This window comes from Capsicum annuum, chromosome 3, assembly GCF_002878395.1.
Source record: "Capsicum annuum cultivar UCD-10X-F1 chromosome 3, UCD10Xv1.1, whole genome shotgun sequence".
In the NCBI taxonomy this organism is placed as follows: Eukaryota; Viridiplantae; Streptophyta; class Magnoliopsida; order Solanales; family Solanaceae; genus Capsicum; species Capsicum annuum.
This window is the reverse complement of record NC_061113.1, coordinates 238,951,869-238,978,423: the sequence shown is the minus strand read 5'-3', so window position 1 is coordinate 238,978,423 and position 26,555 is coordinate 238,951,869. Positions and strand designations below refer to the sequence as shown.

General features: G+C 34.0%; 2 protein-coding genes across 3 annotated transcripts; both read left to right on the top strand.

Annotated features, from left to right (window-relative positions):
• Positions 1–3,819: 3,819 nt before the first annotated feature.
• LOC107862806 (long chain base biosynthesis protein 2a) lies at positions 3,820–9,218 on the top strand. Its single transcript, XM_016708469.2, has 12 exons — positions 3,820–4,298; positions 4,390–4,455; positions 4,995–5,083; positions 5,273–5,418; positions 5,497–5,621; positions 5,695–5,788; positions 5,869–6,032; positions 6,239–6,400; positions 7,208–7,334; positions 7,459–7,625; positions 7,730–7,837; positions 8,931–9,218. The coding sequence occupies exons 1-12, from the start codon at positions 4,173–4,175 to the stop codon at positions 9,024–9,026; spliced, it is 1,470 nt and encodes a 489-aa protein (XP_016563955.1). The 5' UTR covers positions 3,820–4,172; the 3' UTR covers positions 9,027–9,218.
• Positions 9,219–12,140: 2,922 nt separating this feature from the next.
• On the top strand, positions 12,141–26,248 carry LOC107862805 (probable cyclic nucleotide-gated ion channel 20, chloroplastic). 2 transcript variants are annotated; one of them, XM_016708468.2, is made up of 13 exons: positions 12,141–12,343; positions 14,269–14,788; positions 15,589–15,780; positions 17,261–17,359; positions 18,079–18,216; positions 18,531–18,779; positions 19,023–19,283; positions 19,868–20,013; positions 20,472–20,549; positions 21,958–22,087; positions 22,695–22,941; positions 24,869–25,031; positions 25,944–26,248. In XM_016708468.2, exons 2-13 carry the CDS (start codon positions 14,285–14,287, stop codon positions 26,050–26,052), a joined length of 2,316 nt encoding a protein of 771 aa, XP_016563954.1. In that variant the 5' UTR covers positions 12,141–12,343; positions 14,269–14,284; the 3' UTR covers positions 26,053–26,248. The 2 variants fall into 2 exon arrangements, with proteins under 2 accessions (XP_016563954.1, XP_047265544.1); XM_047409588.1 differs by lacking the exon at positions 15,589–15,780 and having other exon boundaries at positions 12,163–12,343.
• Positions 26,249–26,555: the final 307 nt, after the last annotated feature.

The window sequence follows — 26,555 nt, the reverse complement described above, 5'->3', positions numbered from 1 at the left end:
TTCAAATTCGAAACCATTGATTAAGGGCAAAGTAGTCTCATCACTACACCACAATTCATATTGGGTTCGAATTCAAGACCTCTAATCAAAGGCATAGTAGTCTCACCACTACACTACAATTCATGTTGTTTTTTTTCTTAATTCAACTATGTACATATAAAAGGCTTACTTCAAAAGATGTAAAGTATTTCAATTGTATAGATTGCGAAAAAAATGAAAGATTATATCATTATTTCGGATAAAAATATAAATCTACATTATTTTTTCTGATCTAAGTATAAATATTACCTACTATTTCATTAAAATGAGAAACTAAAAATTTATAAAATTAATATTTTATATATAATTAGTAAAATATATTAATTTTTTAAATTAACCGCGCGAAGCGCGGATAATTTCACTAGTATATATATATAAAAGGGAATGTTAGTCTATCCTATTTGGTATGCCTCAGAGGCCTCCAATGCCATTTATCTTTTTTGTGGTTTTTTTTGACATTAATTGAGTTTTTTCTCCATTTAAATATTTATGTGTTTAAAGAAAATTCAAAAGTCATTATATTTAACTCTATTAATAATATTCAAAAACCACTACATTTAACTCTATTAATTATATAATAAAACCAAACTTGGTTGGCCTAGTGGTTAGCTCACTAGGTTGCTTAAGCAAGTGTCGGGGGTTCGATTCCTGCCTTGTGCATGCAACAACTAATTGGCCAGCGGTAAACCCTTAAATGGAGCTCTGATTCGCGAAGGATTAGTCCTTGTCCTGTTGGGCTGGGGATACCTTGGAAAATAAAAAAAATAAATTATATAATAATTTTAAGAATGAGGAAGAGTTGAGAAGTTGGTAATGTGGAAGGTCTCTTATAGTGAATATATAATACTCCATTGGAATGGGATAGTACATAATGTGAAAATTCTTCAATATTGCTACAATGTTCATTTCCAACTTCCTTTGCATATATAAAAGATAGAGTTGTACAAATCAAGTTTAAGCAACAATATGGCCTTTTAGGTTAATATTTGCTTAAGATTTGTGTTTTTGCTTACTACTTTTTGTTTGGATTTTCTCACTAAATCAAATGTGAAATAGGTATTTTAAAGGCTACATGTTTTTTTTTTTGTGTCCCTTTTAAATATTATATTTTTCTGCAAGTTCTTTCTACCTATGCAACACATGTGTTTTTTTAATTCTTTCTTGATTTACAAATAGCAGTAGAAACGATTGACTTGTGAGGGAGTTTTTAGAATGTGAGAATCCGTTAGTATCGAGAGAAATAGTGAGTTGAGTTTAGTCTTTGGATATGATTTTTTACTAGAAGGTATTTTGGTCTCAGTTTAATTAATTATAATTTTTTTTATTATGTCTTTGGATTAGTCACTAAAGTTTCTATTTGGCTAGATGGATTTAATGCATGTTGAAATAAGGAAAAATCTGGTGTATAAATTGAAGAAAATTTTGAATAAAGATTTATTATTTGATATCAAGAACTTTAAGGTTATTATTAAAAGCAGTGGAGCATATAAATCACTTAGAAGTAATAGAGCACTTTTCTTCTTTTTGTTCAATTCTCTCTAACTTAAATTTATGTGGTATATCACTAAAGCTCAAAATAGCCTCGTGATTTATTTATTTTAATCCTCAAGATTTTTTCATTTTATTTTCTTATCTAAAACTCAACTACTTTTATAATTAAACGCCTCAATTGAGCATGTTTTCTCAAAATATCAAATTTTTAAAAAATCTACATCTCATAACCTAACATTAAACTATGTCAGTCAATTAAAAAGGTTGTGATATATATATATATATATATATATATATATATATATATATATATACTTATTTTTATTTTTAATTTATTATTTCTCCGAAAATAAAATATGTATTCTCCAAAAATAAAATTTTATAACCTAATTTTACACTTTATATCAAAGGAAAACATGAAACACTCTTCAATTGATTATTTTATTGCTAAAATAAAATTTATTGATATTTTGTTATATAAATTTTTTAGTTTTTTTAAATATACAATCTACGGATAATAATAAAGGTAGGAATAAAAGAAGGGATATGGCATTTTTCTTTGGTCAAGAAGTAAGTTTGTTTTTATCCTATTTTTGAAATTTTCTTTATTTTTTCTCATTTATGTTCTAGATTAAAATAAATTAAAAACAACTCATTTATTTCTCTTAATTTTATTACATATTCAATGTTAAGAAACTAAAAAGTCACCAAAATTTTTTGTTATCATAACCCCTAAAATAATTAACGGTCAGATTCATGATATTATTTATTATTTCATAGTATAGTTTACAAATAAAAATATTGTAAGACATTGTAAACAATAACCGCATTATCTTTTGACGTTATAATATTTTTTATGCTTATTACATCCATGTTAAAATTTGACTTGAGGAATAAGATGAAAACTATTTAGTAGTGATAGACTTGTGATAGTAAATATCAACAAGAGTTATGAAGATTGAACATCGATTCATATATTTTTTATTTAATTTTTAATGATTAAGATCGTAAGAGTGATGCTGGATTATTTATTTTTTTATATTCAAAATGTATATACTTGATAAAACTAAAAGCATGTATATTTTTATTTTTGGAAATTTAAAAAGATAGAATCAAATAGAAAAAATTGAATACAATTATAGAAAATTTACGAAATAAAATATTCATTTGAAAAATCAACCATTACAAACTAATACTATATTCATTTGAAAAATCAACCATTACAGACTAATACTAACATTCAGAATTCAATTTTAACATATAAAAAATATATAGACAAACAAAGAAATTTGAATACACCCAAACATTAACACAAAATATCCATTATATAGATGTAGGCACGTGGTTAAGTATTGTTCTTCGAATCTCTTTTGTTATATATTGTTAATTCTTAGCCCTTAAATAGAGGCATTGTAAGACTTTTTTAGAAATGATTGCATTATTTTTTTAAGTTGTTATGTTTTTGATATTTATTATATTCATGCTCAATCGAAAAAATAGATGAAAACTATTAAGTGGTGTTCAATATTATGAAAGTGGATATTGATAAAAACTCAAAAGATTGTTCATTAATTTCACATATTTTTTTTTCTATTTTTTTATGATGGTTGAGGTTGTAAAAATGAGTCACATTATTTATTTTTTCATATGTTCTCCCTATGATTTCTCTTTATTTTGTTTTTATATGAGTTTTTAATTGTCATAAGTTTATAGTTTCTTTTGGTTTAAAATTATAATTTTTTGACTTTATTAAAAAGTTTGGTAATTACTGGCCAAACATTTACCTCTACGAAATCAATTATAAATATGTTAGAAGTCTACTAAACATTTCTTCAAATTAAATTATATAAATTATATTTAATAATATTGTTGATATTTTACCTTTTTTCAGAATCGCGCAAAGCGCGAATCAATTTACTAGTTAATTGATATTTTAGAATTTTAAGAAGGAATTATCTAATACTTTCAGAATTAACCTCTTTTTAATGCATGGGAGTCTTACCTCATTAAAGCGGTGTTTTAGGATTAAATTAGTAAAATCACTCCTTATTTTTTAAAAATATTTAATTTATTTAAAAATATATTCAAACTAAAAACACCACTTATTTTGAAAAATAAAAAATACAATATATATACATGTTAGAAAATTTTAAAGGCTTAAAATAATAACTTTAGAAAACTTTTTTCGTTGTAACACAAGGGAACAGTAGTCGACTTGTCGTTGCTTCATATTCATTCTTCCTAAATTTGAAATGAAACGGACATTCATATTTGGTAGGCTTTGAATTTCCTTTTCTTCCTTAATTTGATTCCGTTTCATCGCTTCACCAATAAACAAGAAAGTACAATCATCGAGCAAAAACGTACTACTTCCCCAAACAGTCAAAATATAAATTTCCAAAAAATCAACGGTCAAAGATCCTCCTTATTTTTGAAAAATCAAATTCCACACAAAAAAAAAGGAAAGAGGGGATTGGATATTTTTGTAAAAAACCCAATCCTCTCTCTCTCTCTCTCTCCCCCGCTTGTTCCATCTCCCGCCCCCCTCCCTTTCTCCCTCCCTCTCCCTCTCTCTCTAATCAAAGATCTCGGATTCTGCTTCTTCATCATCAGATCCGATCTGCATCATCGCTCCACAAAAAATGATCACGATTCCATATTTGACTGCCTTAACAACCTACTTCAGCTATGGATTGCTCTTCGCTTTCGGCCAATTCCGTGATTTCTTCAGGAAGATCTTTGATTGGTGGCATGCCAGCAATCTTCAGGTATTGTTATTATTTATGAATATTCATGTTTGATTCTGAAAAATGAGCTGGAAATTTTGAGGTTTATTGTTGTTATTGGTTTGAATGCTAGGGATATGCTCCGATCTGTTTAGGACTTGAAGATTTCTATATTCGAAGGCTGTATCTTCGCATTCAGGTAACTTTCTATGCATTTTTTTTGGTTATTTGAGAAAATTATCTGTTTGTGTGGATATTTTGCAATTTAGAGAAGGAAATGAAAGTGAAATTAGATTAGATGTTAATTATTATCATGACGAAGAGCATGTGTAGCTCATTTTTAGAATGCGTTTGCTTGCTCATTGCGTTCTGTGCTTTTTATCATGTGTTTCCACTTATCAAATTTAAGCAAGTGTGTTTTAATAAGTAGTAGGCTAAGTATTTGGGATTTAGAAAGGAAATGAAAGTGAAATTTGTTTACCTGTTAGTAATTGTTATGAAGAAAAGCATGTGTATGTGTAGTATGTTTTTAGGATGTTTTTGCTTGCTTGTTGCCTTCTGTGCTGTTTTCATTTGTTTCCACTTATTCAAATTTAAGCATTTTCTAACAAGTAAGCATCTTGTGGTATCCATGCATCCAAGAGAAAAAACAAATTCTTTGACCAAAAGTTAGCTTCTGATTGTTCATCGCGAGCATCGGTTTTTGGTTCACATACTTTATACCGTCACTACTTGTAGGATTGCTTTGGACGGCCAATATGTAGTCCTCCTGATGCTTGGTTTGATGTGGTGGAGCGTGTGTCCAATGATAATAACAAGACGCTAAAGTGAGTATGGATCTTTCAGTTAATTTTATTTTGATATTATGTAAATTGTTCTCCTCCGTGTTGTAATTTCTACCATTGTCTTTCTAATACTACAATTAGAGAACTATTTAGGTAAAGTTACTATGGCTTCTCTGGTGACAGTTGATGTTTCTATATTTACTCATATTCCATGCACTTCACCTTGTGCAGGCGAACCACTAATGTTTCAAGGTGCTTAAACTTGGGTTCATATAATTACCTTGGTTTTGCTGCATCAGATGAATATTGTACACCTCGCGTCATTGAGTCTCTGAAAAAGTATTCTGCAAGCACTTGCAGTGCCCGTGTTGATGGAGGTAGGCATACTTTTGTGAAAGTTGCAGCTGTGTTTTCCCTGGGTGGGGAACTCCACATCTAAAATTTCTTCTTCTCAGGTACCACAAGCATCCATATGGAATTGGAAGAATGTGTGGCTAATTTTGTTGGCAAGCCAGCTTCTATTGTCACAGGCATGGGTTATGTAACAAATTCAGCCATACTTCCTGTTTTGATTGGAAAGGTACAGATAGTTTCTAAAAGTTATTCTTCATGTATTTGTGATTATATTTATCTTTTAATTTGGTCATTTACAGGGCGGTTTGATTATCAGTGATTCTCTCAACCACAACTCTATTGTAAATGGTGCTCGAGGGTCTGGAGCTACTATTCGAGTTTTTCAACATAATAGTAAGTTTCTGCTATACCATTTTTATACAATGAGTCATCTGATTTCTTATTAAAGCCCTGCTTTGCCCTCAATTCTTTAGCACCTTCTCACTTGGAGAAGGTTTTGAGAGAACATATTGCCGAGGGACAACCCAGAACTCACAGGCCGTGGAAGAAGATAATTGTTATAGTGGAGGGCATATACAGTATGGAAGGGGAGCTATGCCAGCTTCCTGAGATAGTTGCCATATGCAAGAAATACAAGGTAGTGCACGGTATAACTATGGTTTTGGTCATTGATAATTGTTCTAAGAGCTAGTCTTCTATTTTTTTTTTTTTGAAAATAATTATCTCAATTTTATACCAAGCTCTCTTTCGTTTGAGGGATTAATTTTCTTTTCTTATGCCTTACGAGACCCCATTAGGTTTAGTTTTCTAATACATATCTCTGATGTATTTTTCTCACTACAGGTATATGTTTATCTGGATGAGGCTCACAGCATTGGAGCTGTTGGAAAAACAGGAAGGGGAGTCTGTGAGCTCTTGGGAGTTGACACGGCTGACGTGGACATTATGATGGGAACTTTCACTAAGTCATTTGGTTCATGCGGGGGTTATATTGCTGGATCCAAAGTATGTCTCTTTAACGGTATTCTTATAAAGTTATAATGACCCTAGTTGACTTACTTTTACATTGTCTAATTGTTAAATTCGTTGCTGGATGGCAGTATGAAAAATAGGGTGGAATCATGAAACCAAAGCGACATTCATGATACTACTTTTACATTTTCAGACATTTGTGCCATTAGTTCTATCTGTAAATTATTGACACTTCTGCTGATGCACGTCATGTTAGTGAAGACTCAATGGGGCAACAATGAGATAATTATCTTTCAGATTTTAATTAAAGAATGAATAAAAACTGCCTTTTGTTCCTTCTTCACCAAGAAGACAGAAAAAGAAAAGAAGAAAGCAACTGCCTTTTGTTTCCTGTTTGGATCCCCTGCAGTCTTTAGCTTGCATTGAATTCCCTATATATGCTGCTAGAGAGCTGGATCTGTAACAGATTATTATTGGTCATTTGTTTATATTCTGTTTTCCACTTTTATCTAGAAAACCTAATTTTTAACAAGTGAAACTCTGTTTATCTTTGCCTATCCAGAAAAAATAAAAAATAAAGTGAAAATATGTCAATTTAGCAACTCAATTTGATGTTAAACATTACATCGAGGCAAATATATCTAGCTTTGTGTTTTTGAGCCGTTTGCCTATTCTTTTGCAACATAGCATTCCCTTTTAACCACTGTTGAACTACTTGGCTGATTTTCTTTTTTTCTAATTTCCTTTTCCACCTTATCAGCTGGTTCTTGAAGAGCCCTTCTTTAGCTAAATGTGATGCTATTTATAATCGTTGATTTTGACATTTAACACCAATTTCAGGAACTTATTGAATATTTGAAGTACACTTGCCCAGCTCATCTGTATGCCACATCAATCTCACCTCCAGCTGCCCAGCAAATCATTTCTGCTATCCAGGTTATACTTGGTGAAGATGGTTCTAGTAGAGGTAAGAAACTTTGACTATTAGAATTCACTCCTATTTTGCAGTTTGTTATAATTCTAATGGAATCTGAACACACCGGGGTGGTGAAAAATGTGTACTGATCATTAGAGCTACTTTGTTGCTGCAGGGGCTCAGAAACTGGCACGCATTCGTGAAAATAGTAATTTTTTTCGATCAGAACTACAGAAGATGGGTTTTGAGGTCCTTGGTGACAATGATTCTCCCGTGATGCCCATCATGCTCTACAATCCTGCAAAAATACCTGCTTTTTCAAGGGAGTGTCTTAAACAGAATGTACAATTTTCCTGTCATTTCAGCTCAGTTTTAACAGAGTGGTTATTGTTTAAATTTACCCTTTGTTCTTGTCTTGGAATTTACTTTGTAAACTGTTAATGTAGGTCGCCGTAGTGACAGTTGCTTTTCCAGCAACCCCTTTACTTTTGGCCAGAGCACGCATATGTATTTCTGCTGCTCACTCACGGGAAGATCTTAACAAAGCACTGGAGGTTAGAGCTTTCACTTAAATTCAGTCATTTCTGATGAGCATATTCTCGTGTTTTTACCCTCACTATGTCGACACTAATTGCACATGGTATAACCTTTTGCATAACCTTAGTGTGATGAGTTATGTGTCATCACTTTTATCTCTTGCACAGTTGCTCTTAAGTAAGATATTTCTTTCATGGAGTTGTCTTTGTAGTGTGATTAGACATGACATGGAGTAGCTACAGCTTATTGAGGACATGACCCTAGATAGGAAGGTGTGGAGGTTGCGGATAAGGGTAGAAGGCTAGGATGAGTGTGTGGGTTGTAGCAAGGTGTTAGGAGAGCTCTTGTGTAGCCGGGTTAGTAACCATAGGACTATGTCCTTTAGTAGGAGCCTCTAGTCTGGAGAGTTTGGGTGTGGCGGGTGTCTCTGGTCCGTGAGTGTATGTTACTACTAGGCAGGTGTCCTATCTCTTATTTGAATTGCTCGTATTTCTCGTATTTCGTATTTCTCTGATATCTATTTTAGTATTTCTTATTCCTTATTTCTGTTATGTCATCCATCCTGCTTCATGTTCCACTACGACCTTGTGTACTATTCTCTATCCTGAGTCGGGGGTCTATCGGAAACAGCCTCCCTACTTCTTTGGAGGTAGTGGTATGGACTGCGTACATTTTACCCTCCCCAGACCTCACTTTGTGGGAATACACTGGGTTTGTTGTTGTTGTTGTAGTTGTCTTTGTAGTCTTTTTTAATGTAGGCAGTTTTGAACTAACACATTGCTTTACGCATAAGTTAGTGCTAATTGATGAAGTAATTGTTTTTCGTTGTTACATTTGTATAAGGAGCTCTGCTAGGTTTGAACTACAGTGTGTCACCTCAACCCTCCCATGTCATCCTGCATTTTGGTTAGTTGGTCAATAGCTGAGATGCTATTTTAGATGATTAAGGACATTTTACTGGAATCTCATTCACGGATGGCAGGTTTAGATATATCAGTTATTAAATCTTGTGATAGATAACACCTCCAAATCAGGCCATGGAGTATCTGTATATAATGAATTTCCATATAGCATACTCGTTAGCTAATTACAAGTTCTTGCATTTATCAGGTTATCAGCAGAGTTGGTGATCTAATTGGCATAAAGTACTTCCCTGCCGAGCCCCAGAAACAGCAGCTAGAAGAAAACAGAGTCAAGCTGGAATGAGTATTTTAGTTTGATTTTAGTTCTCCGAAGGAGATTTCAAGCTGTTTGTTTATCCTTCATGTATGATTTTGAAATCCTTTGGATAAGATGTGTGGAAATTTTGTTGTTTCCTTGTACAGAAAGTTGTAACCTATTAATTGATAGTCTTTAAGTTTTTACGTTAATGTAAGCTTTTCTAATATTTCATGAAAAGAGTATATACTGCCGCAATAGCGAAACCGCTGGTAATAAACTGTGAATAGAGGAGATTTTGTTACGGGAAGAGCTAAACATGTATTTATTTCAAGTAAATATTGAAAATCGAGCCTGTAGTTATCTGGTAGAGTTGAAATATTGCCAGGTAATTTTCACTGAGCAATAATGGACAGAATTACGTGATATTATATCGACTAGAGGTGATAATTGAGATACATACAAGCTCGTTGAGATTATCACCATTATATAAAAAGTAAAAGAAAATTGCTTGGCAGTATTAAAAAAGATTGTTTTTGTAAGATTAGGCGGAGCGATCAGTGAGATTGTATTTTGTGTTCATCTATGATATTGTTTGAATCAATGGTCAATTTGTTTCGATAAGATTTAAGTGCCTTGTTATTAGAAACGAGAAAGAAGGCAATATATTTTAATTTTAAGTTTATATCTCATGTCGACACAATTAGTGAACCATTCTATTGTTTTTTCTTTTTCAACAACAGTAGTTTTCAGATTAACTTGCATGCCTATTCTGTTAAGATATCTGTATAGGGACGGATGTATTAAGGCCGGTGGAGATGGCACACCATCCGCAAATTTTGAAGGAAACTCTTTCTATATATAGCTATATATAGCTAGACTGATATACTAAAATATTAAATTTGCTACCCACAATACCAAATCATTATCTAGTGCAAGTGGCAAAGTACCACTTTTGTGTGTAATAGGTCCATATTATTTTTTAGGTTTTTCCTGTTTAGCAATGTTCAATGTTCTATATATATCGAGATTTTTAGTTTTTTTTTTTTTTTAAGCAATGTTCTATATATATCGAGATTCGAGACTGATATAGTAAATATTAAATCTGTCACTCACAATATCAAAGTGCTATCTAGTCCAAGTGGCAAAGCACTACTTTTGTGGGTAATAGGTCCTGGATTCGATCTCGGTCAGCAACATCTCATTTTGTCAAAGGTCGTGGATTCTATCTTGGTTGACAATTTTAGTTGGCACCTGGAGAGTTTGTCAAAGATCGTGGGTTCTATCTTGATTGATAATTTTACTTAGCACCCGAAAAATCCGAATCCTATATCCGGCTCTGTATGTATAATTCAGTGACTCAGTTTCTACTAGTAACATCCTTCTAAATTTTCTGTATAGTTTTTGTCAGTTGATAGACTGTGAGACTTGCTTGACCGAAAGAAACAGTCAAAAATAAGGAAAAACCAAAATAACTCGTGGCAAAGGGCTATTGGGAATTGAGATGTGATGAAGCAAATTTTCTTAATTCCTCCATCTCATTTTATCTCATTTTACTCGTTCCAAATTGAAATGACACAACTATTAAGAAAAATAATAAATAACATAACTAGTTTATCATATTACTCCTATTAAATGATATTTATATTTTAATTTAAAGAAAAAATAATTAATACAAAGAATAGAATATGAAATAAAATTTATCTTATTTTAATAAATAAAAATAAATAAATAAAATAAAATACCAAATTAAGAAATTTGAAACGATTAAAATGAAACGGGGGAGTACTAATTTAATATAGTAAAAGGAAAAAGGAGGACGTAGCATGACACATTAAATATATTGAAAGAAAAAGATTACGACACACAAAGATTATGTATGCCACAACTATATTTCAGACATAGGATCAGGAAGTTACAACAGAATTGGTCGGCTGCACATAATAAAATTAATTATAGTAGTATATATTTACGTGTAAAAATATGAGGTGTTACTTTTGTCACCTACTAGAAGCCCTATCAAACAAAAAATATATTCATAATAATTACATTCTGTTGAAAAAAAGGAGAAATAATTCCAATTTTGGTCACTACTTTATCAGTACTCCAGTATTTTCCTATTTTGGTCATCATAATAACTTTAAACAGTTCAAATTTTCGATTAGTCAAAAGGTGTAATTTTAATTTCCTTATTTAAGAAATACATTATATTTATACTATGAATATGATAATTATATTTTTATAGTATAAAATTAATTTTTTTAATAGTTAATAGTTTGTTTAATTGGTAAGAATTCACAAGTTGAGGTTTTAATTAATTAAATGTTAAAATTTGTTCAACTCAACATTACAAAGAAGAAATTAAAGATCATTAGTACCTGAATTGGTTTAAGTTCCGAATTCTACCACAAAATCACTTGATTTATTGGGTTTTAGATTTCTTATTTATATTTATTCAGTGCAACAACAACAAATTCAGTGTATTCTCTCACCCAGTGAGGTCTGGGGATTTATATTTATTCAGTAATTTTTAAATATATGCAAGATTCGAGTCAAAATCATTAAGTTCAGAAATTTATAGTATTAGATACTTCCCACTAAAATACAAAGGGTATGGATGGACATGTGGCGAATAGCCTACTTATCACGAATATCAACGAAATCGATAAAAACATAGAGTGTAGTAAAGTAGTTGGAGGGATCCTTAACCAAATATTCAGCTCAATATGTGAATTTAATCTCTTAATATGAATATCGAATACCAAATTAAATGAAAGGTGATAGAGAATCTATTCATATTTATTATGACTTATCACAAAATCATTACTAATATATCAATATTATGAACAAATTAAAATATCTTTACCCATAATTAAAGATCAAGCTCAATACACAAATTTAATCTCTAAAGTCAAATAAAAATAAAATAAAAAATGGAAGGAGTCGTAAGTCGTTTAAGACTACCGAAACATATGAAAGGAAATATATCAATATCATGAATAAATTAAAATATCTTTACACATAATTAATGATCAAGCTCAATACATAAATTTAATCTCAATATAGATATTTAATATCAAATAAAAATAAAATAAAATAAAAAATAGAAGGAGTCGTAAGTCGTTTAAGAGTACCTAAACATATGAAAGGAAAGACTAAGTAATAAATATTAAATTGAAGTCTATCTATTTCTCTCCGTCAGTCTTCTTTAAGTCGTCTATTTTATTTATTTTTTCTTCTCTCCTATACAGTTCCTTTTTGTTTACCAAGTATGAAATAGTAATTTATTTCTCCGTTTACAAAGCTGAAAGTTGGCAATGACGGGAACATAATTTGCAGTATAATTCTACTGAACTTATCACCAGGTTTACTTTTACTTTCTTTCTTTTTTTTTTTTGGTAAAAATCTGTACTTGGAAATATCAGTTTTTTTTTTTTGTTTACTTTCTTTCTTTGAGTTTGTTGGATTAAATTACAGTTTTGCTTTGCTTACATGTTAAGTTAAATTGTGTTTTTTTTTTCTTTTTGAAATATGTAAAATTGAAGTTGGTTATTCGTTTCCATTTTCGATGATCACAAGAATCTTGCTGTTTGTTAGTACTTGGGAAGAGTAGTTGTGTGTATTCTGTTCATGCATCCAAAATTCTGCATTTTTCCTAATTGTTTCACTGTAGAACCAACAATATCATACTCAGTGTAATTCCGTAAAGTGGGGTCTGGGGTGGGTAGAGTACACGCAGGCGTTATCCCTATTTTTGAGGCAGAGAGGCTGTGTCCGAAGCAAATTATGAATTTGTTTTCTGGTTTTAAAATCATGCATCGATGAACTTTTCCTTGTGTTTCTCATGAGTCCAGTGGTGGAGCCTGGATTTTCATTGAGGGGGTTATGTATACGAACTAATCGAAGGGGGTTCAACATTTACTATATATGCATAAAAAATATTTTTAACCATGTAAAAATAGTATAAAAATAGTATAATTTTCCATCGAAGGGGGGGTTCGGATGAAACCCCTGGAGCAAAGGTGGCTCCGCCACGGCTCGTGACAATATTTAGTGGAGGCCATGGTTGAGTTTTCAACTTTCAAAACCATTTGCCATAATTTATAAATGGAAGGAGATGATAGGGAGGGTTTAAACTATGTGCTTTTTTGGTTGGAAGAAGGCTATTAGTAGTGGCGGAGCAAGATTTTTACTAAGGGATTCAAAATATAAAGAAGTAAACACATGAAGAAGCCAAAGGGGGTTCAACATCTACTATACTAAATTTACATAAAAAAATATAATTTTAAACATGTATAAACAATGTAATTTTTCGTTGAAGGGGTTCAGGTGAACCCCCGTGCCCCTACCTAGCTTTGTCCCCGTCTACTAGCCCCCGATGCAGATAGGGATGGAGATAGAGAGGGTTTGACTCAAATAATTTTGGCAGATTGTCAAATGACCTTAGACTCTATCAAGTGTTGCTTTTCTGATGTTGCATAAATTGCAGTATAGAGTGTGGAGCAAAATTTATCGGCATGCACATCCAAACACGTAAAATTAGCCTCAATGCATCATGTTATGATCATAAATATTTTTGAGGCATCAGTTCTATAGGAAAATCATTAACCTCCCATACTATTTTCACACACAAACACAACAACAGATGCCCCCTTCCTCCTGAAATTAATATAAACCGCCCTTGATTTCTACTTGAAGGGAGTTTTTAGTTTACAAAGCTGCTAGACATTCATTTTTAAAGTATTGGAAGGCAAGGTGAATTAAGAATGATAGTACTAAGATCATGTGAACGGGATCTAACACCTTCGTGGCAATCAAAGAGACTAAGGAGAGCACAATCTAATTTATGGTTTTCTCTTGATACAAGTTTTTCTTTAAGGGAATTTAAATTTTTTAATGCATTGTAATGGATTCCCAGTACTGTGGAAGTATTTGAACAAAGGCATTCAGATTCTCACGAGATGAATGCACACTCACGTAAGTGTTTAATTTTTCCAGTTCTCACTATGCTATTGTCTGAAAACTTTGGTTTACTTTGGGTGGTAGTTTTCCAGTTTCCTCCTGCAGTCTTGGAAATCTGCTATTTGCTTTACTAAGTTGCGTTAAATAATCCAGCTTACTTCAGAAATTTGTTTTGGGTACCCGTTAAAACTTTTGTTTCTTTGCTAGATTTTGTAGTTTCGGTTGACAAAGACTTGTCAAGCCACTTTGAACCTTTTGTTCTTTAAACCGTCAAGCTTCGTGGCAAAAGCATTTCTTCATTAAAATGTTGTTGAATTCCTCCTTACAGGTTGAGTATACGAGGGATGGGTACTTTTGAAAAAGATGAGATGCCGATGTTGTTACCATCGTATCCCCAGTCTGATGAAAATGATGCCTTTCAAAATCGGCGTTTTGCGTACAGGACAAGGAGTGCATCCTTGTCAATGCCAATGAGCTCTATGGATTCATTTGGAAATGATAGTAGCTCTGTAGGCTATACTGGTCCTTTGAGAAGCGAGAGACGAACTTCGTTGGTTCATATGAGTGGGCCATTATATGTTGGTCGCAATCCTGAGAATAGCTTTCGGCCCACTCCCGCTGCAGTAGTGCATAATCCAACTTTGCCGACAACGGAAAAATATCCTCCAATTAGCAGTGCAGAAAGAAATGGTTGGCGTAATAATGACTACACTGGAAAAAATGAACATCTACTGAAGTCTGGACAACTGGGCATGTGCAGTGATCCATACTGCACAACATGTCCAACCTATTACCATTTGAAAGCACGGCAAAAAAATTCAAAGTCTTCAGATATATTTGATCACAAGGTACACTTTGCTCAAGTTAAATGTATATCTTCCTAGCAATATGATATGATGTGATTTTTCACTCCATGAACACTATTTTCAAACTAGCATTTTGCTTGTCATCTACTCATGGCAGCCAGAATTTCAGTTTTGACCACATAGGGAGTTTATACTTTTTATGGGCTCTCATTCTTTGGTAAACTTCTGTGCATGGACAATCAACTTCCCCTATTTCTGCATTCGAGTTGATTATATACTGATGAAGCCATAATGTTCAAACTTTGGTATTATCATCAATTATGGTTTTGGCAATTATGAGAGCTTTGTGGTTTCCAGTTCCAATATCCATTATTAGAATGACCTTGTCCACGTCTCGGTGCAATTCCCTGGCACCAACTTTGTACCAGTTTCCTGTTTTTAATAGAATTATTACTTTACCAGTTCAAAAGAAGAAGAGAAAAGAAAAAAGAACGACCTTGTGCATGTCTCGACTAAAATCTTATTTTGCATTCAGCTTAATAATTTTGCAATTTCAATTGAAAGTATATTTTTCCCTTATTCACCTATCATCCTTTATGCCTGTATATTTACAGAAATTACTCCCCTATTATGAGTATATGGTGCTCTTATATCAGTGGTAGATAATGCCAGTGATTTAAATTTATTAACATATGACAAGGATGATTATATGGTATAGCTGACTAGTAGTTCCAATTCGAAAGTACTCCACCTTTTATTTCATACCTATGGATTCCAAAGAATGCACGGATATTTGCTGTCTAAATTATGACGTTCTTTGCTCTTGTTATGCTTATCTACAGTTCCATAATGTGCTGTATGGAGATGCCAAAGGATGGGCGAAGAGAACTTGTTCTTTCTTGCATCCATATATTCCTGGTGTCATGAATCCTCATGCGAAGATTGTCCAAAAGTGGAACAAATTTTTTGTCATCTCATGCCTATTTGCAGTATTTATAGATCCTCTGTTCTTCTTTTTGCTTGATGTCCAGAAGGTATTCTTTTATAGTTCTTTGAGAGTGAAATTACCTTCCTTTCTATAATTTGGTTATTTAGGATAAGAAATACACAAGCACCCATGGGTGTGGCCTAGTGGTTCAATGAATTGGGGTTGAGTACCATTAGGTCTCAGGTTCAATTCCCAACAGAGACAAACACTAGGTAATTTCTTCCCATCTGTTCTAGCCTTGGTGGACAGAGTTATTTGATATTTGATACCTGATGCTGGGGAGGTGGCAGGTATCCCGTCGAATTAGTCGAGGTGTGCGCAAGTTGGCCCAGACATCACGGTTATAAAAAAAAAGAAGAGATAAGACATACACAAATGTTATGATTATCTGTCACTTATTTAGTGCTCCTTAGACCTAGGTATGTGCAGTATATTTTCAAAGTGCACATTATTCGGCATGCTTTTACCTGGCTAAGAAGAAAAAAGAATCAAGTGATTCTGTCTCTCATCCACTAAGTTTTACTACTATCTAAGATGTGCAAATTCATTTCATTCGGATAGGAAGTGAATAGGTTGGTGAAAAGATGATAACTTTTGCAGAACCAGAACTGATTTAATATAATGAAAGTATTCTTCCTTCTGAAATTTTAATGAGCATGACAGGACATACACAAATCTGTAAAATGATCTCTCCATATTTGTCATGCATAATAAAGAACATAAATTCATGCAAATATCAATACCACCCCCTCAGTCCCTAGGATACAGATGATCAATCAATTATAAAATACTACAAAAGGTACGCACTGAAATAAATGAACAGTATTGACTAGCTATGTAAGATAGGTTTGTGATTCCGATATTTACACAAGATCATGCCATGGAAATCTATTTCAGTCTAGAGTAGACCATTCTGAGCTCTAGAACATAGAGCCACTTTCTTATGCCTGAGATTAATGGACATTATCTCTTCGACTGAAGTTATTCTTGAAGGTTTTATGCTTTCAGGATATGAGTTCATACTGCGGTCGTTTGGTTGGTGGGATAGGATAGATAAATATCCTATGGGTTGGGATATCCCATGGGATAAGCAGCTATCCCACCTTCTATATGGGATAGCTAATACCACCATTTTTCTACAAATGGTGGGATTAAATAATAATCCCGTGACTGATTAATACCCATAACCAAGTGTAGGATAAATAATTCCACATTTTATCTTAGGATTATTATCTTTATCCCACCAACCAAACAACTCCTTAACAGAAGTCATATGCTTTTGTAGACATGTTCTGATCTTGAGACATTTCACTCCTTTAAATTTTTGTTCACACGAGGCATTCCTTTCTTTCTGTGGATCTTGAATGTGAAATCTCTGTTGTTATTAGGTATTTACATGGAAATTTGCATTCTCTCTTGCTCATTGGAATATTTTTCATAGTGCCAGAATTTTCTATATATGGTAAACAAGATTTGTAATTGAATTAGTTTTCTCCGAAAGATTAATATTCTTGTTCTGATTCTAGGGGAACAAATGCATAGTGCTAAATTGGCCTCTAACAACAACTATTGTGATTTTGAGGAGCATCACTGATATCATCTACTTAATGCACATCCTTCTTCAGGTAACAGTTCATACTTCTCTCTGCAGAATCCTTTTTCCTCTCTGATTATCAACAACAATTTACCTGTGCAATATTCTTTGCGCACTGTTGAAGCGTGTGACCGTCTCATCTAAAATCTTAAGCTGTTAGAGGAGTACACTTCATTTACTTAATTATATTCCTGCTGCCTCATGTGTGGGCCAGAGAGAATCACATGAAAATTCCTTTTGATCATGGGTGACAGTGAGATTCAATCCTGGGACCTTTGCTTGCTTTGATACCATGATGAAGTGTGTCACCATCTAATCTAAAATCTTAAGTGGTTAGAGAGAGCCCACTTTTATTTACTTAATTATACTCTCAACACGGACCACATGAGATGTCATCTGGTCCTCTTTCTTTCCTGATGACCTGGCAGCGCAACTGGCATTTTTGGTTATTTCTTGGTTGGTTATACAATCTATTTTACTTTTCCAGTATGATACTTCTAGAATGACTTTTTTATTCTTCTGCATATTAAAGCTATTCTAAATATACTTATTGACAAGTCAGCTGCATCACATTTAATGCTTAGTCAATTCAATGAGCCAACTAAATAGTTATTAGATTTTCAAAACTGGTTGACTTTGCTTTCCTTACTCCCACTTACCTTCATAGAGACAAGTGTTTGACACTCACTTCTGTTCATCTTGTCTATTGTTTCAATAATTTGTGCTTATGCGATGTCAATTTTCTTGCAGTTCCGCTTAGCTTATGTTGCCCCTGAATCTAGAGTGGTGGGCTCAGGTGAACTGGTGGACCACCCTAAAAAGATAGCTATAAACTATCTCACGGGATACTTTGCTATTGACTTCTTTATTGTATTACCACTTCCTCAGGTAAATGTGCCTTTCCTCCTTTTGCTTCTCTAACCTTCATATCTGTGTACTCCATAATTTAGATATTGCCGGACTCAGTACTGATAGAATTAGTAATGAAAAGTTAGTTCTCTCGCATACTAAGTACTTTTACGTACGCCATGAACATGTGATGACATCCATTTTTAGACTGATTGGAATAGGACAACCTTCTTTTGGTTTTATGGTACCCAACCTGAACACCAGATGTCAGTTGTTAGTTAAGTTAATTCCCTTGGTGCGTTCTCTGTCTCTTGTTGGTTTTGAAGCATAACTAATATATACGTTATGTGCAGATCATCATACTGCTGATTCTACCCAAGTCTATTGCATCATCTGGGGCAAATTACGCGAAGAATCTGTTGAGGGCAGCTATATTGCTCCAGTACATTCCTAGGTTGTGCAGGTTTTTGCCTTTGCTAGCTGGCCAGTCTCCGAGTGGTTTTATATTTGAGTCAGCATGGGCAAATTTTTTCATAAATCTTCTCACTTTTGTTTTATCAAGCCATGTGGTGGGCTCATGCTGGTATCTTTTTGGTTTACAGGTGAAAACTTGTTCTTCACAGTACTGTGTTGATTTATTCTTACTTCAATTTCATTATATCTTTGTTTATAATATAATATAAGCTTTACGTTTGCTTAAACAATGAGTATACTTCTGAGGCTAAAGGGGGTTTGTGGGTATGCATGAAACAAACATATTGAAAATCTTTAAGTGCTTTCTACCAGTTGCTTTATCTTTGTTTTCAAAATCTTCCTCTGATCTAACTTTTTTCCCCCATATCTAGAGGGTGAATCAATGTCTTCGAGATGCTTGTCGTGGATCAAAGATAGCGAGGTGTGTGGAATTCATAGACTGTGGTCATGGCAATGATTACACAAAGTTTAGGTGGGATCCAACATGGGATCAGTGGAAGAACAATTCTGATGCAGTTGCCTGTTTTACTAATGGTGGTTTTGACTATGGAATCTATGAACAAGCTGTTAATTTAACCACTGAGCGGAGTGTGGTCACAAGATATGTGTACTCATTGTTTTGGGGCTTCCAGGTATCTTTACCCAGTCTTCATGATTGTGGGCATAAGATCTGCGTATTTCTAATTTCAGCTGTATTAAAAAATGAAAATTGTATTACATGTTCTAGTGGATTCTAGATTTGCTTCAGAGCTTTTGATAAATCTCTTAGAGTATCTCATTAAAAATTGTTTACTTTTTTTTTTTTTTTTTTCGGTGGGTCGGTGGGTGGGGGGATTGACTTCTTTGTCCCTGGCAGTTTGTCAAGTATTATGGTAGGCAAAAGTTTCATTGTTATGTGGGGACTTCCAGATTTAGATCCACATTACATAATAAGTTGTTCATATATTCTCACGCCCTTACCCTTTTTCTTGAAACTAGGGCAAGGGAGGAAGGGAAATAGAAAATTACAAGTAGGAAAAATAGCATTGAAGTAATTGAATGAGAATCACAAACATTAGAAACCATACTTTGATTGAGGATATTTTGTCACAATGATATCAACAAAATTTCATCCTATATGACACCCAGGAGTTCTATATTCATTGAGTTACTTGTGTTACTTATGTGGAAATTATACTTCTGACCTATATTTTTTAAAATGGTGTTTTGAAAAAAGCAAATTAGTACACTAGCCGGCAATCAAGTACCGAGTTATTTTGTGTGGGAAGTAATTTTCACAATGGCTATCATCGGAATGGGACTCCTGCTTTTTGCCCTCCTGATTGGAAACATGCAAAACTTTCTACAGTCTCTAGATCGCAGGTACAAATTTTTGCTATTCTAACTAAACTAGTTCAATATTTATGTATGCCAAGGAGGCTCATTCTTAAGGAATGTACTTGATGCTTCTAGATAATTATGACGGCCATTCTATTTTTGGTCTGTTCATTGAACTCTGACAGTTAATTAAAAGAAATATATTGTTTGGAACAGTAACTATATCATTCTGCCACTAGATTTATACATAAGTATCTTGTAAGTTGTAACTATATCTCTCAGCTGAAACTGAGGTCATTGCCTCTTCTCAGGAAAAAAATAGTTATGTTTCAGACATTAGAAAGTGAAATACTTGGAAGAATTTTTTGGGCATTTTTCGCCTGTATAACATCATAAACGTTCTATTACTTAAATGTAACCTATAGATTGTTAGATCTTTGTGTTGATTTTGCACCACTTCTATGCATCTGTCGATGAGCATTCTCTTTTTTTTTTCTCTGCAGGAGGTTAGAAATGTCTCTGAGACGTCGTGATGTTGAACAATGGATGAGCCATAGGCGCTTGCCAGTAGTACTGAGAAGGTAGCGTTTGATGCTCTTTTTTCTTGACATCTGACTTCTCCAGTCTGAAGTTTTTCTCCTTACATACTTGTATAGATTGGTTGCATCCCTGGGTTGAGTGTGTTCCTGCTGTTTTATTCATCATCATATCTCTTACCTATCCTCAGTTCATTTATTCTGGATCTTGGTCGAAGTTTGGCGTGTTTGACTTGAAGTTTCTGCTAAGATGGAATTCTGTTTTCATCTCTGCATTCCATTTTCTAGGATCACAGTCAAAGAATTATTAAGTTCTGTTAATTTAGCTCAATGTGGCCTTAAGTTCTGAATGTTTAGTTATGTGGAATGCAAGTACAGAGGAAGCTCAAATTAAGTATAGTTCTGATTGATTGTTTTGATGTACATTTGTAGTTTTACGAGATGTTACATGGTTATTAGTTGTCTAGAATATCTAACTAGGTTAATATTTCCAATTAATTTTTTATTATATCCTTGACAGTCCTCTCTTGCTAATGAATCTTGGTGTCGGGTGCGTAAAATGTACTCTTTTATTTGATTAATTTAATTAGAGTTGAATTTTGAGAATTGACATTTGAAGAATTTCATACTCTTGTGAGGCTCAAAGTTCCTTTTTCCTTCCCCACCTATTTTGAAGTGCAGTTGTACTGTACTCCTTCCTTTCTCCTGCATCTGAAGTGTTACACCCGTTGGAGTTCTCTGTAATGATTTAAACTTCATCCGCATCATTTTAATTGAGTTGCTTTGTTCTCAAATAGATTAGTACATTTCATCAACCATCTGCATTATTTTATAATAAATGTGAGATTTTCTTCGTGTTGGACCCCCTAGCTACTTTAAAACCCTTACGCAGCCATTATGACGGGCTGTTCTAATCGTTCTGCTGAGTCCCTCCATGACCAACAGGAACAGGAAAAGAGGATATGCTTTTCAATATCCAACTTGTATAGAATTCCAAGCTGTTTACTTTTAACCTGGTACCTGCACACTCATTAGCTATAAGAGCAGCATCCATGGACCATGATCTGCTTCGCATTAATGAAAAACTTCTTCAATCCTTCAGTCAAAAGGTTGAAAATGATTTTGTAAACATTGGATCACTCTTCCCACTTCCCAGGCTTGGGTAGCTATTACTCTCTAATGATATTAAGAGTAACAAAAATTGTATGGAGATATGTAATGTGAGGGTGATTTCCAAAATGGAATTCGGTGAAGCTTCCTTTTAATTGTTCTAGAAATATAGAGGGGGCTGTCGTTGTATTTCTTTTATTCTTGCAGATTAAAGCACCAATAGTATGATCAGTGTTAAACTAAAATGATAAACTATCATGTGTATTAGAAATGAGCTTTTTTTAATCCATTCTCATTACTGTACTACAAGAAACCTTAAGGCTTGATTCTCTCCTCCCTGTAGGCGAGTTCGAGAGGCAGAGAGATATAATTGGGCAGCTACCCGAGGGGTCAATGAAGAAATGCTCCTAGAGAATCTTCCCGAAGACCTTCAAAGAGATATACGGAGACATCTTTTTAAATTCATCAAAAAGGTGAATTCCAACTGGCCTATTATTTGGTTCATTTATATTATATTTATTATTTTGTTCCTCATGCTTTTTATAAACAAGCTCACTTGCAGTACATGTATTGTCAATCAAGGTCTGGTTTCTGAAACATTTCATTTTTGTCTGAATTTTAGTTTAACCAAATTTAACAGACAGGAAAAAAGAGGCTTTCCTGGTTTGGGTTAGATTTAAGCTGTTTGGTTTTCCCTCTGCATGGAAGAGATTCATTAATGGGAAGATTGGAATTTGTAAGATCAGGGCAACTTTGCCTTTCGTCGAGACTTGCCCTGTCAGCAAGTCTGACATGATATGTGCTCTACAAATGTGTGGTATCAATGTAGACTTAATTAAAGATTGAGCACAATGGAAGACAGAGATCTACATAGGTTTGGAGGTGAAAGGGTTAAGGAATTTTTTTTGTTTTCAGTACATTATAATGCACGTTCTATCGACACAAATTTAAATTGTCCACTTATTTGGATCAGATAAATGTTGACAACAACTTCAATTTGGTAGTAAGTGGCTGTTTATATTGAACATATAATCTTTGATGCTTTTGTCATGACTTTCTAATTGGGTTTTTAATCTGCAGGTTCGAATATTTGCTCTTCTAGATGAACCCATCATAGATGCCATCTGTGAGAGATTGAGACAGAAAACATACATAGCAGGAAGCAAAGTTTTATACCGTGGTGGTCTGGTTGACAAGATGGTTTTCCTAATTCGGGGTAAGATGGAAAGTATTGGAGAAGATGGAAATGTGGCCCCATTGTCTGAAGGGGATGCCTGTGGGGAAGAACTCCTCACATGGTGTCTTGAGCATTCTTCCATAAACAGAGGTGATTACACATCTTTTAAAGATTGTCTTGTGAGTACATTCATATTTGCCATATATGCATGATCTCTAAATATGTGGTTATTAGATATTACAATGTTCATTGGAAGAATGGAAAAAATTGTCAAAGCTTTTGGTTGAACTCCTCACTATTTAGACTAGCAAAGCATTCTAATCATTTCAAAAAGTAACGAGAGCAGATAGGGTATCGTTCCATGAAAATTACCAAATCTGCAATTAATTCCCGTTGTTTGAGATATCAAATGTGGAAGTGTTTAAGATTAAGGGAAAGTAACTAATAGAACTATAAGTTAGAGCACTCTGTATGAAGTTATAGAGAAAAACCAGAAAAGAGATTGTAGAAATCAACTTCATCAGTACCATTTCAACAAGAGTCGTTTATTGAGATCTAAGAGTTAACCTTAACCAAATGACAGGACTCCCTAAATTACAATGTTCCCCACTCAATTTAGATTCTTTATGTCAAATCTGAACTTTGAGGGTTCCCTCTCTCATTGTATACTAGTTCAATTCAGGATGCTATAAATCTGTGGATTACCAGTTGAGTCTTCCTCTCATTGACTCAAACTGGTCACCCAATTCCTTAGGTCCTCCTCAATTTCTCATATTGTATTTGTGTTATGCATTATGGTTGGTTTGAAAGTGTTTATGCGTATAGTTAGTTTAAAGTTTAAGCATTACTCATATACCAGTATTCAAGGATAACTTTGGGTTTATCAAAGGAGTGCTGACAAGTGAAAGTTACAAAGAATGAAGGTATGTGTGAGAGGTGCAGACCTACTTTAAGTTCTAGCATTAAAAGTACCATTTAGCCGCAGTCCTACTCAAATGCTACATTGTAGTATGTGTGACCAAGCAAGAGGTTTATCATCAACTCAACGGTGGTAATCATCAATACTAAAAATATCCAACTTTAATTTGTGCATTCAAAAGCTAGAGCACCCTATTGGCCAACTGAATGCAGATTTTAGTGCCAAATTCAACATTTTCTCTGTTGACTCAAATAGGATTCTTACCACAAGTGTTCATCTAATTGTGATTACTAGATCCATATGAAACAGTAAGTTAAACCTGCAACCAAGCTCCTTACTGAAGTTGGAAGTGATGGTTGCTACTGGAAACTTGTTATATTAGGCATGCTGTTGCATGCCGCAAATACTTCTGAGAAGTTTGTTCTACATCCTGCTTCTATAGTTCCAATATTTTGTCTGTGTATGTGATAATCATTCGCTGTTAAAATTTGGCGAAGAATTTTTGTGACTTCTTGATATTTTCCTCCTGAGGGAACAGAGATCTTTTCTCTTTTTTCTTGTTCTTATTTTGGTCTTGTACTACGATAAATATGTAGACAATTAAGTCTACAGAACCTAAGTATAATAAAAAGCTCCCTGGATTGATGTCTTTGTTCTCTTGTGCTGATATAAAGCCGATATACAAACTAGAAAATTGAGTGTTTTCCCCCTTCTTTTCCATTCACCATTTGGTACCGCAAGATCATATATGGTTCACTAAGGTTGGGCCGTTTAAAATAGACTAGATGAACTGGAAATGTCATAAGTTGGATTTTATTGAAAATTTTGGTGTTGAGAGGATGACCATATTCAGTGATCATAAGGATGTCAGGCTCAATAGGTACTTTTTTTCAGTCTGCATTTTGATGGTTTTGATTTTCAGATAATTAATTGTTTTGAACTTTCAGATAAGATGGGTGTTCACCATTTAGTGAAGATAATCAAATACCATATGAAGAGCAGTTAGAACTTTTCTGTCTTTACTTCTCCAGGTTACCGAATGGGCTAATCTAAAACTTTGATAAGCTCTGAGTGATTTGGTATCGGAAGCAAAAAATTGTAACTATGACATACGTATTGCAACAATTTATGATGTCGTTTTTCATTTTGTCCTTTCAGATGGAAAGAAGATCAGAATTCCAGGACACGGATTGCTGAGCAACAGACTAGTAAGGTGCCTAACAAATGTGGAAGCATTCGTATTGCGAGCTTCAGATCTTGAAGAAGTTACTAATCTTTTCGCAAGATTCTTGCGGAGTCCACGTGTTCAAGGTGCTTTGAGGTAATTCAGTTTTATAGCTCCTGAACATCCAATGCATTTTCTCTTTCTTATTTTTAAGAAACACTTGAATCCTGGTGATAAATAAAATAACCTGATAATAACTTTTTACAACTATACTCATATTGAAGATCTGTAAAGTAGGATACATAGCATGAGAAGATCAACTAATAAGGGTCTCTCTAGGGATTATGTCCGATTTGAATGTTCATGTTTAGTGTTAAGTTGCAGTTCCAAGTCACTGGGCCTTTAGTCAAGTGCGTCACTAAGGAAACCCCCTTCCGGTTTCTTTCTATTTGCCTTCCTGACCCCCAGTGAAACCATAATATCTGTATCATTCTGCAGAGTTAGAAAAAGACACGTAGTATAGTATACCTGTATTCTCTCCAACTGGAGGAAGCTATGTTTTCTTTTGAACTATCCCTGTGGACAATCCAGGACACTATGCTTCTGCCTGTCTTCTTCTTCACAACTGAATGCCCTTTTTCCTTGGTGCATGTCTCTTTCTTTTTGCTCTCTTTGACCTTTTTGACATACCATAGGTTGGAAGTTGTTGTCTTGGTCCAACCCTACCCCCCCCCCCCCCCCCCCGGTTTATATGTGTTACATTGTTACGCATGGGGAAGGGAAGGTCGAAGTAGATTACAAGGCCGGGAATTGAATTCTCACCAATAAGTTGAAAGTTACTAGCTGAGCTACCATAATTACCCAGCTCCCTTATAATACGGATGTTTTGGTGGGGTGGGCTGGGAGGGAGGGGGGATATAATACAATGGATCTTTTGGTGACTGAATTGGATGGAACCTTATGTGAAAGAAAATGACTTATGATGATGCTATTATCTAAGTTTGCTTTCTTCTTGTTTCAAGCTTCATTTTTTCGACCTATATACATTCATAGCCGATAATATTTCAGGTATGAATCTCCATATTGGCGAGGGCTGGCAGCAAGGCGGATACAAGTTGCCTGGAGATACAGGAAGAAGCGTCAAAGCCGAGCAGACTCTTCCAGCCCCCAAAACTAATATACTGCGTATCTATCATTGTTTATTACTATTTCTTCTGCAAAATGCTAAAATTCTTTTTTAGTCTGTATATCTATTTTTGTTCTTTTTGTATGTAGTAACATGTGTATGTATGTAGTACTTAGTTACCAACCAAAACTCAACACTGAAATTTTGTATTGACTAATCCATATATCCCAAGAGAACAGTTTTATAATGCTTGAAATATTTTTGATGGAAAATTTTCTTGAGTCTTTTTTCATTTATGGTCTATATGTATGTGTCAAATCCTATTGTAACGAATGAATGAATTAAAAGTGCAAGATAAAATGTTTCATCCTTTTCCTCCCAACCCCCCCCCCCCCCCCCCATAAGTTCTCCCAAAACAAGTTGTGAAGTACTCTTAGGCAGTAAAAAAAAAAGAAAAAAGTAGTTCTATACGCAGCAAAAAAGGTATACAAGTTTACTTTTTTGTTCATCATTTCACTACGTTTGGTAAGTTCAGAAATGACCCTAAAATGGGC

Excerpts from the sequence above, each read along its gene's own strand:
- LOC107862806 (XM_016708469.2), top strand. The coding sequence starts at position 4,173 with ATGATCACGATTCCATATTTGACTGCCTTAACAACCTACTTCAGCTAT. Across the intron at positions 6,033-6,238 it reads CCATATGCAAGAAATACAAG|GTATATGTTTATCTGGATGA; the intron begins GTAGTGCACGGT and ends TTCTCACTACAG. Across the intron at positions 6,401-7,207 it reads GTTATATTGCTGGATCCAAA|GAACTTATTGAATATTTGAA; the intron begins GTATGTCTCTTT and ends CACCAATTTCAG.
- LOC107862805 (XM_016708468.2), top strand. The coding sequence starts at position 14,285 with ATGGGTACTTTTGAAAAAGATGAGATGCCGATGTTGTTACCATCGTAT. Across the intron at positions 19,284-19,867 it reads CATTGTTTTGGGGCTTCCAG|CAAATTAGTACACTAGCCGG; the intron begins GTATCTTTACCC and ends TTTTGAAAAAAG. Across the intron at positions 22,942-24,868 it reads GCATTCTTCCATAAACAGAG|ATGGAAAGAAGATCAGAATT; the intron begins GTGATTACACAT and ends TTGTCCTTTCAG.